Source organism: Halichoerus grypus, chromosome 11, assembly GCF_964656455.1.
Source record: "Halichoerus grypus chromosome 11, mHalGry1.hap1.1, whole genome shotgun sequence".
NCBI lineage: Eukaryota > Metazoa > Chordata > Mammalia > Carnivora > Phocidae > Halichoerus > Halichoerus grypus.
Window position 1 is genome coordinate 93275648 of NC_135722.1, and position 18084 is coordinate 93293731.

General features: G+C 44.9%; 1 protein-coding gene across 1 annotated transcript in view; it reads left to right on the plus strand.

The window, feature by feature from the left end:
* The window catches only part of CLMP (CXADR like cell adhesion molecule), a 95487-nt gene that overhangs the window by 65512 nt on the left and 11891 nt on the right, over positions 1 to 18084 (plus strand). The window contains 1 exon segment of the mRNA XM_078058841.1: positions 7602 to 7759. Within this exon segment, the coding sequence (XP_077914967.1) occupies positions 7602 to 7759 (158 nt within the window).

The following is an 18084-nucleotide window of genomic DNA, read 5'->3' on the forward strand; positions in this document are numbered from 1 at the left end:
TTTAAATATTGATTCATCATCCACGTATAAGGATCCCTTTTACAGCTCCTGACATATCCCCCGCGTGAATGACCCCAGTAATGGAAAATTCACTAAATGATACAGCTCATTCTCTTATCAGGCAGGACTGTTAGAAAGTCTATCAACAGGGACGCCTGGGTGGCTCAGTCGGTTAATTGTCTGCCTTTGGCTCAGGTCGTGATCCCAGGGTCCTGGGATCGAGTCCCGCATCGGGCTCCTTGCTCGGCGGGGAGCCTGCTTCTCCCTCTGCCTCTGCCGCTCCCACCTGCTTGTCACTGCTCCTCTCAGCATGCAGCATCTCTGATGCTTCGGATGTGCTCCTTTGGCTAGTTCCAAATAGGACGGAACTGCAACACTCCATATTTGGGACCTCAGGCCTCTGTTAACGCAGCCCAGACTCTTGTTGGTTTTTTCAGCACCCGTATCACACTGGTGGTTAATATAAATCTTGTAGAGCCCCAGGTCCTCCAAAGCTCCCCACTCTGTGCTTTATAGCTGTAACTTCTAACGTTTGTTTGTATTAAACATCATCTCACTTTTGGCTCAGGATCCCCGCTAGCAAGATAACTATATATCTTAAGTGTGTGCAATCAGACCAGCTCTGCTACCCAGCTCTGTGCTATGCACATTTAATCAGTGTGGTCTCTGTGTTCCCCACCAGCCAATTTCAAGGCAAAGGCAATGATCTTTGGTGTGGGAAAGAGACTCGAATAAAAACTGGAGATGGGCTCACGTCCCCACAGTGCCACCCATCAGCCGTGTGAACTTGTCATGACCAAGGGTCCAAGGTGATGTTCCAATCTGTCAAGTACTGAGGTCAGCCTAAGCAGTCAGGCTGCCATTTCTAATCTTTGGAATGCCATCCCCTCATTTATAACTGCCCAAATTCCAATCTGTTTTTCAAGGCCCAGGTGAAATACTTCCTCTTCTATGAAGCCATCCCTGATCACCTTGGTGATCTTCCTCTTCTGAATCCCCTTACCACTTCTGTGTGGTCCTCAAGTCTCTCTTCTCTAAAACAGAGGTGATGACATTCGCTCACTATGTAGTCATGGGCTTACATGAGATAATGCATTTGAGTGAGCTGAGCTAAACAAACCTAAGGCATTATTAATCAGTAGGTTTCACATGGTTTGAGCGAGGAGAGATGGTGACCAACTTTGCATTCCCACTGCTCTACCAGGGGAAGATCTCAATACAGTTTTTTTGATGTGGATGAATACACAGGATGTATGTACCAGACCGTTTTCACAGAGGGGGAGGGGAGGTGACTTGATAGTTTGTAATCAGTCTGGGTTTAGTCTGAAGACCTCTTCAGCAGTCTTCTACAGTGCAAGGCTCTTTCTTGTCCTCCTCCCCTGTCCTCCCACCTCTAGCTCCCCTGTTTCCTCGCCTCCCTCCCTCACCCCTCCCCCACTCCCTTTTCCTCTTTCCCCCTTCTCTAAAACCAACAGACTGGGGAGGGGAGGAAGCCTAATATCTGGGCCCCTGACTGAAGCCCACCTCTCAGGCTGCCACCTCGGTCCTTGCACACCCACACCACCAAATTTAGGGACTCCAGGAACAAATTACTCACCTCTGGGGGGGAACAAGAAGGCACCACGCCGATTCTCAGATGTCTGAAATCCCACTGATAACCTGCAAGCTTTGCTGCGTTAGCTGTAGGCTGTCTCTAAATATCAAATACAGGTTTGTATTTGAGAAGACATTAGAACATTCATTGCTTAACAGCTCACAGTGAATGTGGTTATCCTTTTTCGAAGATCTCAAAAAGGGAGCTGGCCCTCGAGATTCTGGGTATGGGGTTGAAAAAGCAAAATATACAGAAGAGAAACTTCTAGAACTAGAGAAACTTCCCTAGTTCACAGTGAGGGAACTTGAAAGAGGGGACAGAAGAAGACAGTGCTGCCTTCTGTTCAAGTTGTCCCTCCACCACCTCAGGTCCGTACAGGAAAAGCACTTGTCTGTCTTTCCAGAACTTGTTCAATCCCACTTATCATCAGAGTCTTCCTCAGCCACTCTTGTCAGAAATGATCTTCCAGGGGCGCCTGGCTGGCTCGGTCGGTAGAGCACGCAACGCTTGATCTCGGGGTTATAAGTTTGAGCCCCACGTGGGGTGTAGAGATTACTTAAAAATAAAAAAATTTTTTTTTAAAAAAATGACCTTCCATACAACATTGTTAACTTTCTTAGGTGTGGTGGTATGTTCTGGTTATGTAGAAGAAGGCCCTTAGTTTTAGGGGGTCCTTGCTGAAACATTTAGAGGTCAAATGTCATGTTATCTGTAACTTACTTTTAACCAGTGCAGCAAAAACTAGAGAGAGAGAGACAAAGCAAATATGGCCAAATATTAACGGTTATCAAGCAAAATGACTTCCAGACTCCTCACCCTCCTGCTTCACCTCCTCAGCATGCTCTTCTGGTTTTCCTTGTTTTTGGAAGTATAGTATGTACAATTATGAGCAATAATAATTACTGTGTAGTGAGTGGGTCCTGTATCCCGGGCGTCAGTGTCACACAATCTACGTACATCATATATAATCTTACAACAGTCTTTCCCGGCTGATGTTTTTCTTCTCATTTCACAGGGAAGAAAAAAAGACCCAGAGTGGTCAGGAAATTAATTGGACTAACAGGCACTACTTAAATCTCTGTTGATCTGACTCCAAAGTTCATGCTCCTTCTATTACATCATGCCATCTCTTGAATTGCAGATTGTGTTCCAGAAACCGTCAGGAAGGCACATGCCTCTGGCACGCGCACACACACACACACACACACATGTACACACACACACACACACGCACATGCACGCATGTACCCACACACACCACCCCTACAGAATTTTATGTATGTCATTTGTCTAGAAATCAAGAGGCCTTTGGATGAGTCACTTCTCTCTAAGCCTCAGTTTCTTGATCTGTAAAATGAGAGAAGTTGATTTAAAAATATCCAAAGTCTGGGGCGCCTGGGTGGCTCAGTCAGTTAAGCGTCCGACTCTTGGTTTTGGCTCAGGTCATGGTCTTGCAGTCGTGGGATTAAGCCCCATGTCAGGCTCTGTGCTCAGCATGGAGTCTGCCTCAGACTCTCTCTCCCTCTTCTTTCTCACTCTCAAATAAATAAATAAAATCTTTTTTAAATTTATTTTTGAGAGAGAGAGAGCACATGCACAAGCAGGGGGGAGGGGCAGAGGGAGAAGCAGACTCCTGGCTGAGCAGGGAGCCCGATGCAGGACTCGATCCCAAGACCCTGGGATCATGACCTGAGCTGAAGGCAGACGCTTAACTGACTGAGCCACCCAGGTGCCCAATAAATAAAATCTTTAAAAAAAATAAAAATATCCAAAGTCCTTTTTATTTTTCTGACGGACATTCAATGATTTTGATTCTCATGAGGCTTTCTAGATATGTAAAGGAAAACACAAGAAAATTCTCATCCCATTTAGGTAGGTGAACAGGTCCACTGAGAAAAGTTCGATCAGGGTCCTGGGATGAAGCCCCTCATTGGGCTCCCTGCTCCACGGGGAGCCTGCTTCTCCCTCTCCCTCTGCTGCTCCCCCTGCTTGTGCTCTCTGTCTCTGTCAAATAAATAAATAAAATCTTTAAAAAAAATAAAAATAAAAATTTACTATTATCGGGGTACCTGGCTGGCTCAGTTGGTAAAGCATGTGACTCTTGATCTCAAGAGTTGTGAGTTCAAGCCCCACATTGGGTGTAGAGATTACTTAAAAATAAAATCAGGCCGCCTGGGTGGCTCACTTGGTTAAGTGTCTGCCTTCAGCTCAGGTCATGATCTCAGGATCCTAGGATCGAGCCCCACATCGGGCTCCCTGCTCAGCAGGGAGCCTGCTTCTCCCTCTCTGGCTCCCCTTGCCTGTATTCTCTCTCTCTCTGTCAAATAAATAAATAAAGTCTTTAAAAATAAGTAAATAAAATCTTTAAAAAATAAAATAAAATGTACAATTATCTTCTCAATAGCCTCATCTTCAAAATATGTGTCTTATTTCCCTCGGTTATATAAAAGTATACATGCTGAAAAACAAAAAGTTACCCCTGCCCATCTCATTGAAGGTCTTAAAGGCTCAAGAAAAGCTTTAGTAAATTTAAATGTCCTTTAGAGAATAAAATCTTGAACTCAGCTGAGAAAATGATGATCTCATCTGAGAAAATAAAACAACCCTTCTTCTAGTAGAGAAAAGCAAGGGAAGGGAACTGACATTTTAGCGGGGAGATTCCTATGTGCAATCACTGTGCTGGGTGCCTTAGTCAGTGTCCCCTTTAATTCCCATTTTGCAGATGAGAACAGTAAGGCTCAGGGAGGGTAATTCTCCCAAGGTCAGGCTCTCAAAGGGCCTGTGTTACGTGCCTGGGTTGTATTAGAAGCCTTCCCTCAGGGAGAGCTGGAGGCTTCCATGACTGAATCTTGCACACGCACACAGAGGATGTTTGCACCACTGCTATCTTCCAGCACCTTCCCCCACCATCAAGTGCAGGGCGCATCTCAGATGCCCCGTGGAGAGTTCCACTGACCCTTGAATTGTGTGGATGCACTTACACGTGGATTTCTTATAGTACAGGACTGTACATGTGTTTTCTCTTTCCTATGATTTTCTTAATATTTTCTTTTCTCTACCTGACTTTATTATAAGAATACAGTATACAATGTACATAACATACAGAATACATGCTAATTGACTGTTTATGTTATTGGTAAAGTTTCCCATCCACAGTAGGCTCCTAGTAGTTAAGTTTTGGAGGAGTCAAAAGTTATATGTAGATTTTGGACTGCGAGGAGGGCGGTGCCAATAACCCTGCATTGTTCAAGGATCAGCTGTATTTCCTTACTTGCAGTTCTGTTAATGTTTCAATTCTCTGAGCTGTAATTTCCTCCTAAGTTAAATTTTGATGATCTCTTATGGTCTTTCTTAACAAAGATGAACGCTTTAATTCCTGGGAGCCCACGGCTAGCTCTTCCCACTCACCCACCAGACAGCGGATACATGTGCTTGGCAGCCCCCTTACCCTTTGCCAAGCCTGAGAATTCTATACAGAGCCCAGGTCCCTGTCTGCTTAGGTTACAGAACACAGGTGTGTGGTGGGGAAAAAAAGCACAGAAGGAGAAATCTGAGAAATTTGCAGGGATCCCAGTGACCCCCTGAAGTCTGGGGAGCTGAGGTTCAGGGAAGACTAGAGGTGCATGCACTCTGATCTTGAGTTTCCCTGCCTTGGTAAAGTCATTTGTATTCACTAGGCGGCCCCCTCCCCGCACTGCCGTATTTAATTCTGGCTACAGTATAAATAGAACTTGGCACTCTGGCAAAGCACACCACCCACCACTGTGTTCCTTCCCTTTTGGGACATCAACTAAATCTGAGCCTTTGATTCCCTCTAGTGGCTCAAATTGGCAACTTTCATAGCTGCGTCTTTGCATTTATTTATTTAATGTATAGCGCCTACTGTATGCACCAAATTGGTGCTGGGTTCTCTAGCTTCGCCAGGGGCATGGGATGCTGGTTTCATTTGATCACTGTATCCAGTGGAAAGAGAGCAGGGGTAGAAACCATAGCTCCTTCTTCGAAGCTTAGCTTAGTGCAATGCAAACTGGCTAATCTCCCTGCTGTCCTATAGGTGCTTTATGGGGACTGAGGGAGGATGGGTTTTATATGGGTTATGCCTTAAAGGAGTTGTAGGACCTCAGGGCAACTCCTTTATCCATGAGCCTCAGTTTGCTCATGGGTGAAACGAGTACATGGGTTAAATTTAAGTCCATCCAACAACTGTTTTTTGAGCACCTGCAGTGTGAGGGGCCCTGGGTTGAGAGCTTTGGGAATGTAGTGGTGAATTGGTACCTAATCTCAAGGAGCTTACAGGCTAATGGGAGAACCACATGTCCAGGAAGCCACATAAGACATAGGGCAGAAGCAGCATAGCATGGCTGTTGGAGTATGAGCTTTGCAGTGAGACAGATCTAGGGTTGAGCCTCTGATCTGTCCTTTCCTAGCTGTGTGATCTTGAGCAAATTGCTAAGCTCCTCTTTCGGTTTCATCCATAGATTTGGATAATCACCGTTTCTTCATAGGGTTGAGTAATCAATGTACAGCCAAACCGTATGACATACTCCCTAAATGGTGGCCACTCTCATTGAGTTTCAAGTTTCCAACAGAAATAACAGAAACCTTATTGGGAATGTCAGTAAGACCCTATGGGGGGCTTATCCTGTTGGTTCTGAAGGCCCTTTCTTATGCCCCACAGATCTCTGTGGTCTCCTTTGTTTGCCATGGAGCTTGGGAATCCACCTGCTGCTTCTCTTAGGGTGGATGCCTCTGAGGGTCCAACCCTGCAGTGTCAACCCAATCTGCCCCCCTGTTTAGAGGGAACTACAGTCTGCCCTGCTCCCTTCTTCCTCCTTTCGGGCCCTTTTCCTTTCTACAGATTTACTGCTAATCTATCTTGGGAAATGAACAGGGAATAAGAAAGGTAGCTTATATGCTTCTGTGAGCCATGATCCTTGATCTTTAGTGCTTAAAACCCTCTGAAGTGGCAGAGTGAGTGCTCCTCAGGAGAGAGGACTTCACCAGCAACCCTGACACTTGGGGCTGTTCCAACTTGGAGGTTGTATGATTCTGTTACCTTGTGAACGTAGCATTGGAACATTGTGAATGGCTTTTCATGCTGAGCTCCTTTATCATGTGCAAGGAGACAAAGGAGGATCTTAGAGCACATCTTAATGCCAGACACATCATACCTAGAATCCAGGTGAGGTTATTTAACATGGTGGTTTTCATAGTCCACGGTGTCTGAAATGAATAGGAAGGAGAGAAGGTGAGTGAGCCTGGGGCCTAGGGTTGCTGACAAGATACCATTCCTGGAACAAGATGAAAATTAGAGGTAAAGAAAGACAAAAGTGGAACTGAAATCCTGTTGGCCAAAGGGATACTGGATGGGTGGAGGGACGGGATCCAAATGTAGTAACTTGGAATTTCACTTTGGATAGGAAGGGTTGCTTCATATTTTGAAGCCACATGGGATGAGACTATAGAGACTGGAAGACAGAAGTTGGGGGAACAGAGGATGAGTGTCCCTAAGAGAAGCAGGAACTGCCTATAAGATCCCACTCGTTCCCTGAGGCATCCTGCACTTACCTGTCGGTCTGTGGGGGTAGCCTGTCTCTAAGGTGGCTCAAGGGGTGAAGTGATATCTGGAGCCTGTTCTGGGGAGGATGCCAACCCCTGCCTTTCCTTTGGTTTTCTGTCCTTTTGCAAGCCGGTGCTGGTAAAGGAGAGAAAGTTAAGAAAAAAACACAATTGTTGACCTGAGTAATTTCATCATCCATAAAAATGCAAAAAGGTAGGAAAGACAGACATTGCTAAGAGTATAATTCGGGGGGCTAAAGAAGATAATGATGAATTCAGTTAAAGGAGGAGCCAGTGGGAGGTTCCAGGACTTCTGGTCTAGGATTCTTCCAACTCCTTGATTTGCCCCTTGCCCACAGGAACACCCAGTAATTATTTGTTGTAATATTTGCTTCCCACACATAGCTGTGCGTTTCTACATTACTCATTAGAGGCTCTCCTCTTCCAGTTTCCTACTATGTTGGAACCTTGGGGACTCACACTGAGATCAAGAGAGTGGCAGAAGAAAAGGTCACTTTGCCCTGTCACCATCAACTGGGGCTTCCAGAAAAAGACACCCTGGATATCGAATGGCTGCTCACCGATAATGAAGGGAACCAAAAAGTGGTAAGTATACAATTGGCCAGAGCCCTCCCCCCAGCCCCACCCCCTGCTCTTCCCCTCATCCTCCCACAGTTGTCTTTCCTCAGTCCTCCAGTTTTCTGTAGGGTCGGAAAGGGTTAGAATTGCTCTTTCATCTGGCTTATAGTTGAAAGACTCTAGAGACAAAAATTATAAACAAGGAATGGTATTTGGGTCTTAAAGATAAGAGATTCTGTGTTCTTTGGGCAAGCAAGAAAGCCACCTATCATTTGCCCAAGGAGGGAATCTGTGCTATTAGTGTCTTTCCCAAGAAGGGAGCTAAGATGCAGTAGCTTGATTCCCAAGCCTAGTGGCCAGAACCCCAGATGTATACTCGGAAGCCTGTTTCTCTTCCTCCTCTGAGACCATTACCACCTGCCCATGTTTAAGCTTTGCACGAAATCATGACGTTCAAGCTCTGAGATCATGTAATATGACAAACGACATATGATGCAGGACATGACTGAAAATGTTTATCACATATATAATTGGCCAGCAAAAGAATTGGTACTGGTTCTGGGATTGGAAAATGAAGGAGCTGGCCCTGGGTCTTCTGTGCTCAGGATGCTGAGGTCCATTGGTGCTGATGGGCTTTTGGGCAGAACTCGTAGCGCTTTGCTCCCGATGATCCACAGGGCTGGTCTCTGTTGAGAGTGAGAAGTAAGTAGCTACTACATTATCCTGTCTGCCTTGGCTGCATTCAGCTTTCCTCAGGCTGGGTTTTCTAGCATACTTCTTCTCATTCCATTTACCCACTGACTTATTTTTAAAAATCTTTTGGTTGAGGGGCGCCTGGCCAGCTTAGCTGGTGGAGCATGCAACTCTTGATCTCAGGGTTGTGAGTTCGAGCCCCATGTTGGGTGTAGAGATTGCTTAAAAAATAAAATATCTAAAAACAAAAGAAGACAGCATTTTTGGTGGAAAGTTTTGTGATTTTAAAAAGTCACATAAAATAAGCCAGGGAAACTGACTTTAGACTTTTCTTCCTTTTCAGAACTTTACCTTTTGCCCTACTAAAAAGTGAAAGGTTGTCTTTTCTTCTTCTCTGTCCATACCCCTGATCTCATAAGATGGTTTGTGCTGGAAGAAGCTAAAGTTTTCACTAAAGTAAAACCCAGGATCATTGTTGGATTCCAGCTCCTACATCACTTTGTCATTCTGATACTGCTTGTCATTTTGTTCTCATAGTTTGTCATCCTGAGACTCTCTGTTCTCCGTAGAGCAAGGTCACCTTAAACTGAGCATACTTATTCCGGCAAATTCTTAGTCAGTCGTAGACATGATACTCTCTGTTCTGAATAAAGTAAATAAGAGCTGTGTTCCTCTCACAAAAATTTAAAAAGAATGACTGCACTCATCTAACTTTCACGCAAGTGTTTTCATTTAAACTAAAGAAAAAAAAGAGCTGCTTGTTTATGTAGCAAAGTGAATATAAGGCTTAAAAGTTTATTGCTGACTAAAGCAGACCACTAACATGGCTTTAAGCAGCCACAGTTCCCTACTTGTCTTTAATTGACACTCCAAAGTAAGGATCGCGAATTATTCGGTCATTCAGAGCACATGGATTTATTTAGCAAACACTGTATGCCAAGCTAGGCACTGGGATACAATAGTGAAGAAGATATCAAAGTCCCCACCTTCCTGGAGTTTACAGTGCAAACCCATTCAGTAATTAAAAAAAAAAACAAAAACCAAAAAACAAAACCAAACTTTTTTTTTTTTAAGTAGAGAGCTCTAAACATTAAGCTATGTTCCAGGTTCCAGTCTGTTTAGCACATAATATCTCATTTAACTTAATCCTCATAACTAGGGTTATTAGTCTCATTTTTCACATAAGGAACTCCATACAGCGTGTGCCCAGACACAACACACAAAGTGAGAAAGGGGCTTAAGGTCACCCATTTTGCCGTTTGAAATGAGGCACTGTGATGTCAGTACCGGGGCTGTTAATTACCAGCTATGTTACCTTCATAAATAATTTGAAATTATAATCCGTGTTGTATAGGAAATAAGGAGAATGTGGGAAGAAAATTATTCCAGACAGAAACAATTGTGCCAAGGCCCTGATGCTGGAAAAAGCTTGGCACTATTGCAAGTTCTAAAAGATCAAAAATCAATTTATTTTATTTATTTATTTTTATTTTTTAAATTAATTAATTAATTTATTATCTATTTATTTATTTATCAGAGAGAGAGAGACAGAGCACAAGCAGGGGGAGCTGCAGGCAGAGGCAGAGGGAGAAGCAGACTCCCCGCTGAGCAGGGGAGCATGACGTGGGCCTCGATCCCAGGACCCTGGGATCATGACCTGAGCTGAAGGCAGTCGCTTAACCAACTGAACCACCCAGGTATCCCTCAAAAATCGATTTAGGTTAAATTGAGTCACTACTGGATTCCCACTATCCACATACTCAGTCACAAAGGAGGTAGTTGAAGAGATAAAAGGGTGAAGAGACATCTTGAGAACTAAGTGACAGAGATCATGATGGAGATAAGCAGAGTGTTCTAGATGAATATAAAGGAGGCGCCATTGGCCAAAAGTAGTTGGAGAAGGGGAAAGGTCAAGGGCAGCTCCTATAAGAAATCACAGCTGATCGGGGTGCCTGGGTGGCTCAGTCGTTAAGCGTCTGCCTTCGGCTCAGGTCATGATCCCAGGGTCCTGGGATTGAGCCCCGCATTGGGGTCCCTGCTCGGCGGGAGGCCTGCTTCTCCCTCTCCCACTCCCCCCTCTTGTGTTCCCTCTCTCGCTGTGTCTCTCTCTGTCAAATAAATAAATAAAATCTTTAAAAAAAAAAAAAAAAAGAAAGAAATCACAGCTGATCTGAGTGCTGATAGAAATTTCCTCATTGCCCCGAGGAAATCACAAGAGTGTAGACACAAAGGCTGGAAAGTTCTGGGAAATCATGAGCAGCGAGCATAGGTGGAGTACAAAATGTGAGCTTACAGCGGTTGCAGGACCAGAACATGAAAGGTCTTGTATCACAGGTTAGGGAGCTCAGATACTTTCGTATATTGTCATGGAGTTCTTGAAGGATTTTAGGAGCGACAGGGACATAGATACATCTTAGGCGATCACTCCAGCCCTGTGCAATGGCACACTGATTTAAAGGAGCCTTGAGTAGAAGCAAGACCAGCTGAACAATTTCAGATTATACAATAGGGGCTTACACTATATTCATGGGTAGCTGGAATATCAAGATGGGCGTAATACACAAATTTAGTGGGTAAATTTGCCACCATGTTGGGAATGAGTGAGGGTGAGAGAGAAAATACGGGGCGGGGCGGGGGGGGCGCCTGGGTGGCTCAGTTGGTTAAGCATCTGCCTTTGACTCAGGTCATGATCCCAGGGTCCTGGGATAGAACCCCATGTCGTGCTCCCTGCTCAGTGGGGAGCCTGCTTCTCCCTCTCCTGCTCCCCCTGCTTGTGTTCTCTGTCTCTCTGTCAAATAAATAAATAAATCTTAAAAAAAAAGAAAAGAAAAGAAAATACAGGAGGGGCTGGACTGGATGTGGTGCCTAAGATAGACTAGCCAATGACCTGGACACCGAGGTTAGCCTTGCATTTCAATCCGAGCGGAATTGGCTCCCTCACTTTTGTCTAGGAGGCTCAAATATGCAGGAACATTTTTGGGCAGGTAGGCAGGTTTGGGGAATATTTGAATCTCAGCCTAGGTAGATAACATGTCCTCTAGAACTCTGAAGATTTCCTCCAGGTTCTAGGGACAGAAACATAGTTAATTTCCAAAGTCTGAGTGAACATCTCCTCCAGGGTCAGTCACAAACACACAACTGAGACTTTCCCCTCTATTTTTTGGATGGAGAAATTAGGGCAGAGATGTTCTCATTCCCATGTCAAACCCCTCTGGCCACCTCCTTTCTCCCTTTCCCCCTTTGATATTGAGGAAGAAAACTCCTGATCAAGGGGTTGAGCTTCCGACTCTTGATTTTGGCTCAGGTCATGATCTCAGGGTTCCTGGGATTGAGCCTCGCATCAGGCTCCATGCTGAGAGTCTGCTGGAGAGGCTCTGTCTCCCTCTCCCTCTGCCCTTCCCCCTGCTCACATTCTGAATGAATGAATGAATAAATAAATAAAATCTTAAAAAAGAAAGAAAGAAGGAAAGAAGGAAAGAAAAAGAAAGAAAAGAAAAATCTTGGATCAAAAACAGAGAGAGAAGCCTACATCTATTTCTGTTCGAGGCAGGTGCATGATTGCTAGGCAGGGCCTGACACAGCAGAGCACCTGCCAGAAAGCTGAGCTGCTCCATCTGCCCCATAAAGTCTTAACAAATTGTCCCGCCTCCTCCTCTCTTTTCTCTTTAAAACTGCGTTGTTCACAGGTCCACCAGGAACATCACGAGGCACATGGCCCCACAACAGCTGCAATTCATGTGCTTCATTTTTTGTTTGTTTGCAAAAGGATTACATTTATGTTCACTGTTCTCCCATCACCGCCCCCACCCTGCCGAGCAAGGGCTTAGTCTCAGCTCTACATTTCCTAGAATTAAAACCACAACTAAGACAAAGAGACACACACGTACCTGATATTCAATGTGCCTCTGAAAAAAACTGAGCCGAATCGCAAGGCTGGAACTGAGCCCAACCTGTGTCCTAAATGGGTGTGAAATGCTCATATTAGGGAATGGTTATTTAATTACAGTAAGATTATTTTGGGGTTGTACAATGTCTGCTTTCCAAAGATGTTAAATACTTACCTTAGTTGTCTCCCCACCCCCCTTTTTTTTCCCATTAAATAATGGGACAAGATTTGGGGGAAAGGGGAGAAAAGCACTTGGGAGTCAGCCCTACCTATATGTACTAAGTGCTGTGGTGGGGATATGTCCAAAGGGCTGAGGCTCGCAGGAGGAAGTCAATGATTCTATCCAGGAAAGGCTCTAATACACAGAAGGTAGGCCTTGAGCTTGATCTTGAGGTCTGTGTAGGTGTTGTTTAAGCCAAAGTAAGAGAGGCATTTCAAAAGGAGAGAAGACTGCATGATCCAAGGCAAAGACACATCAGAGGGTGTTGTTCAGAATCAAGGGACATCGAGCTTGGGGACGTAGCTATTCAGAGATGCGAGGACAGGGACCAAAGATGAGGCATAGTCCAGGCTGCACTGGCCTTAGGCGCCACCTTCAGAGAGCTGAACTTTAGTCCACAGTGTGCTCAACAGATGGAAAACAGATGGAGGCTTTCAGCTAGGGGGGCTTTGCTATACAAATGAATGGAATGACTAATGTTCTCTGGGTACTGGGATGGACAAGCTTGGAAACCTTAGGGGCTTTCGTGAACCCAGAACCAGCCTAATAAAAGTGATCGTGAGTGCTTACTATCTCATTCCCGCAAAAACCCGATGAAGTAGCTTACTCCCATTTTACAGTCGAGGAACTTAACGTTTAGAAAGGTAAATTAACCAACCGTAGGTGCAGAGCTGTAAGTGGAGGGGCTCCCATTTGAATGTAAACCAGTTGATCTCCCTGCTGGCTCACTCTCAATCACTGTGCCCTGGTGCAGTGTTTTTTCAAAATCAGGACCCAGTAGTGGATTCTAAGCGAGCAGACTGTTGTTTTTTTTTTTTTTTAAACACAGACTGGAAAATATCAGTGTATTGCACATATACTATTTGATGAAACTTACGCTTCAGTTGTCTATGTGCACTCTACGTGCATGCTGGGTCACAGAGGAAAATGTATTTCTTGATGTAAGTCTGTTCAAAGTTTGAAAGCTCCTACTCCAGTAGACTTAAATCAGCCAGAGTCTACTGTGGACCACACCTACTAAGTCTCTCCAAAGTCAAATGTGACTTTCCAAAAGTATTTCCTGATGTTAGTCCAAATATTAACATGAACAAGAAAAAAATCCCCTAGACCTGAAAGGTTCACCAACTTCCCAAAGCCCACAAAACCCCCAAATTCCTAAAAATTACCCAGCTCTTGGGGTGCCTGGCTGGTTCAGTCAGTAGAGCATGCGACTCTTGATCTCTGGGGTCATGAGTTTGAGCCCCATGTGTGGCATAGAGTTTACTTGAGATAAAAATTTAAGACATTTAAAAACAAATACCCAGCTCTTAATGGATTTCTAGGTTTAGAATCTCTTCATTCTTCCTAGGAAGCACAGACTCACTTGCTTGTGGTGATTATGCACCTACCAGGTAATATGAAAAAGTCAGAAAGAAAGTAACATGAATTGAGTACCTGTGAGGCTTCCCCACCTCACTTGTCCTACCTCCAAACATCAGCCCGCTTTCCGTCTTAAGAGGAGGTAAGCTCTAAAGCTTCCAGTTTTTTTCCTGTTGCTAATATATTTCCTCCTCTCCCTATTGTCCCATATTGTCCCACTGAGTTGCCATTTCTATGGCCTTCCACCACCCCAAGAAACTTACCCTCTCTATGCAACGCAACAGGATGTGGGGCCAAGAACATCCTGCAAACATTTAAAACAGACAAGTACCATATCAGAAGGGCTGCGACCTGGCTCTTCCGGGTCTGAGTCTCCTAAAGCATAGAGTTTTCATTGGATGCTAGGAACCCTATCAAATTATTTGCAAAATAATATGTACTTTTTTTTTCCTGGGTCAGAGTTCATAGGTTTTATCTGATTGGGAGAAAAACAAAAAGCAGTGAGGTAGGACAAAGAAATTCCTCAAACATGGTGCTGGCTAATGTGATGTGATGTGGGGTCCGGGAGCAAGCGGTCAAGAAAGAATTCTTGGGGCTCCATGCTGGGCTTGGAGCCTACTTAAAAAAAGAGAGAATTCTTGCGATGTTTTCGGTGCAAAAAGATTTTTATTAAAGCACGGGGACTGGACCCAGGGGCAGAAAGAGCTGCCTTGGGGCGCCTGGGTGGCTCAGTCGGCTAAGGCGACTGCCTTCGGCTCGGGTTGTGATCTCAGGGTCCTGGAATCGAGCCCCGCATCCAACTCCCTGCTCTGTGGGAAACCTGCTTCTCCTTCTCCCTCTGCTTGCTGCTCCCCCTGCTTGTGCTCTCTCTCCCTCCCTCCCTCTCTCTCTCAAATTAATAAATAAATTCTTTAAAAAAAAAATTCTAGATTTTGAGGAGCAATTGACTATACTTTTACATTGGGAGGGGGCAGAGATGAAGGAAGTTTCCAAAAGGATTTTCATATGTTAAGAAAGACTTACAGGTCCTGGAGGTCTGGCTGTTGTCAAGCTAAGGTTGCCTTTTGCCAAGGCATTACCATTAAGACCGTTAGGAGTCCTGGAGGAAGGTCATACTCTGCATGCCTCAAGTATTTGTCAATGGGCTGCAAGTTGTAAGGAGATTTAATTTTATCTACATTTCTTTTGCCTTTGTTCTCCTGATCCCTGGCCGCACCCTGGAAACAGGAGGTTGTTTGCATTTTAAGGGATAAGAATAGGCAAGAAACCTCTCCCGGGCCCTAGGAACTCCTTTCCGGGATGCCCAGGCTCTATGGGAAATGTAGTTATGAATCAGTGAACACAGGAGGCTCCAAAAGAATGACCCCACTGGAGCAGGATAAACTGCAGCTGCCCCAGTTTCAGATTAGGATCTATGTTCCCACCTCATCGAAGGCCCTCTCTAAAGAATGTATTAAACGAGAGAATGCCCTTATGTCTAAGTCTAAGCAGTTTGTTGGGGAGACTCACTTCCTTAATCTCCTTAATCTTTCCATGAACTTTTCACTGCCGTGTTTTTTTTTTCTCTTTAATGCAAGGGGTTAATACTTGTAAAGCATTTAGAACAGTACCTCGAACAAAATAAATACCATGTATGTGTTTGTTAAATAAAAACAAAACTCCCCGGCCGAAAGTATTGCATTGTGTTGATGGATTTTCCTTTCTAGGCCTAATGCATATTTTCCTAAGGCCAGAGCCAAGGGCTGTGCTTCGCCCAGAGTAGTCACGAAATGGTCAGTGAGCAAAGGAATGATGTCCTTTCACAGATTTCTGCTCTTAAAATTCTTACTATAAGCCTGTGAGGTCGGTAGCTAAGAATTGTCCTAATTTTCTTTTTTCTTTTTTAAAAGATTTTATTTATTTGACAGAGAGATAGCACAAGTAGGCAGAGTGGCAGGGAGAGGGAGAAGCAGACTCCCCGCTGAGCAGGGAGCCCGATGCAGGGCTCGATCCCAGGATTCTGGGATCATGACCTGAGCCGAAGGCAGAAGCTTAACCGAGTGAGCCACTCAGGCGCCCCCTAATTTTCTTTTAATGCGTGAGGAAAATTAGACCTTAAACTTGGCTCCAGAGAACCTTTTAGACTTTGAAGGCCCTTGTTCAAAACGGATTTCAGAGCTAGGATCTAAACCCCAAATTTCTAAAGCTAAATCCCTTGCTTTCCCTTTGTCCCCTCCCCTATAATTTACAGCTTCTATTGAAAAGAATGCAGACATTCAAGACAGAACTTTTGTCTGGGAGTAAACACTGGACCTTTGACTGAAATCGTGCATTTCCTGTACTTTCCAGAATATTCCTCTGCATGAAGATGATGTTCTGAGGGACCTCCCTTCGTGTCTTGGGGGTGAGGGGCAAGTGTTCAGGTTGGGGTAGGAAGAGATCCTCAATTGGTAGGATAATGAGTAATCAGACCTATTCAAGACTGCTCCCCCTGCCCCCACCCTCCTACTGTCTCCCCCTGAGGCGGGTGGTTTCAGGGTACAACTCACTGAGTCTTTATGAAAGAGAGGGTAGGAGGAAGACGAGTTGTCATCCAGGGGTAAGGCTTGAAATGTGAGCAAAGGTGGGACTTGAATAGTCAGCTAAACAGATGACAGTCATCAATTTCACTCTGAGGTTGGTGCTATTGTAATGAGTTCTAATCTTTGTGTTTAGACATCCACTATTTGGAGACCCTCATTTCCCCCTCCTTTTCTTAATCCTATATTCGTGCCATCAGGGATCTTACCCAATCTCGTGTCTTTAAATAATCATCCACAAGCTTAGAATTCCCAAAAGTGTATTTCCAGGCCTCCCTCCTGAATATCCAACGCATTTATATGCAACTGCTTTACCCCATGCCTCCTTTGGGTGTCTGAAGAGGTAATCTCAAACGTAGGAAGTCCAAAACTAAGCTCCTGATCCACCTCACCCTGCACACTCTGACTTCAAACCTCCTCCGCTCCATCTTCTCTCTTGGTTGATAGCTGTTCTCTCTTTTCATAGGCTCACGCCCAAACTGGAGAGTGGCCCTGAACTCCTCTCTTTCCCTCATGCCACAAATACACATTTTTTAAAAGATTATTTATTTGACAGAGAGAGAGAGAACAAGAACAAGCGGGGGGAGGGGGTGCAGAGGGCGAGGGAAAAGCAGATTCCCCGCTGAGCAGGGAGCCCAACCCAGGGCTGGATCCCAGGACCCTGGGATCATGACCTGAGCTAAAGGCAGATGCTTAAGGGGTGCCTGGGTGGCTCAGTCGTTAAGCGTCTGCCTCCGGCTCAGGTCATGATCCCAGGGTCCTGGGATCGAGCCCCACATCAGGCTCCCTGCTCCGCGGGAAGCCTGCTTCTCCCTCTCCCACTCCCCCAGCTTGTGTTCCCTCTCTCGCTGTGTCTCTCTCTGTCAAAAAATAAATAAAAATCTTTAAAAAAATAAATAAATAAAGGCAGATGCTTAACCGACTGAGCCACCCTGGCACCCCAACTCTAGTAGACTCTTGACTGGTTTTTCTGTTTCCATTCTTGGCCTCCTACAGCCTATTCTCAAAACAAATCATATCATGATACTCTTCTACTCAGAATCCTATAATAGCCCCCCACTTCCCGCAGAGTGAAAGCCATCATCTTTACAATGGCCCAGAGGCCCTGCAGTATCTGGCCCCACTGCCTGACCTCATTTACTATTCTCCTGGCTTACTCCAGCGACCTGGCCTCTTTGATGTTCCTCAGACATGCCAAGGCATGCTTCCACTTTAGGGTCTCTGCCTTTGCTCTTTTCTTTGCTTGGAACTCTCTTTCCCCAAGGCTAGTTCGGCGTCTCCTTCAAGACATGCTCTCATGTCTCCTTCCAGTGAGGTCTACTTCGACCACCTTATTTAAATTGCAGTCTGTCCCCCTGGCTGACAACCCCCCTTCCCTGCTCTATTATTTTCATAGTATTGTCTAATGTACCATACAATGTTCTTCCATGTCTGTTTGCTGCCACCAGAATGCATGCTCCCCAAGGGTTGGGATTTTCACGTGCTCTATTCACTGATATCTCCCAAGCATTACAACTGATGCTGCTGGCAAATTGTGGAGGCTCAAAATTTGTTGAATAAATGACTGTGCTCTTGGATCTCTTTAGCTTAACATTCAAATCCGGCTTTTGCTCCCATTTCTACCTCTGGATGGATG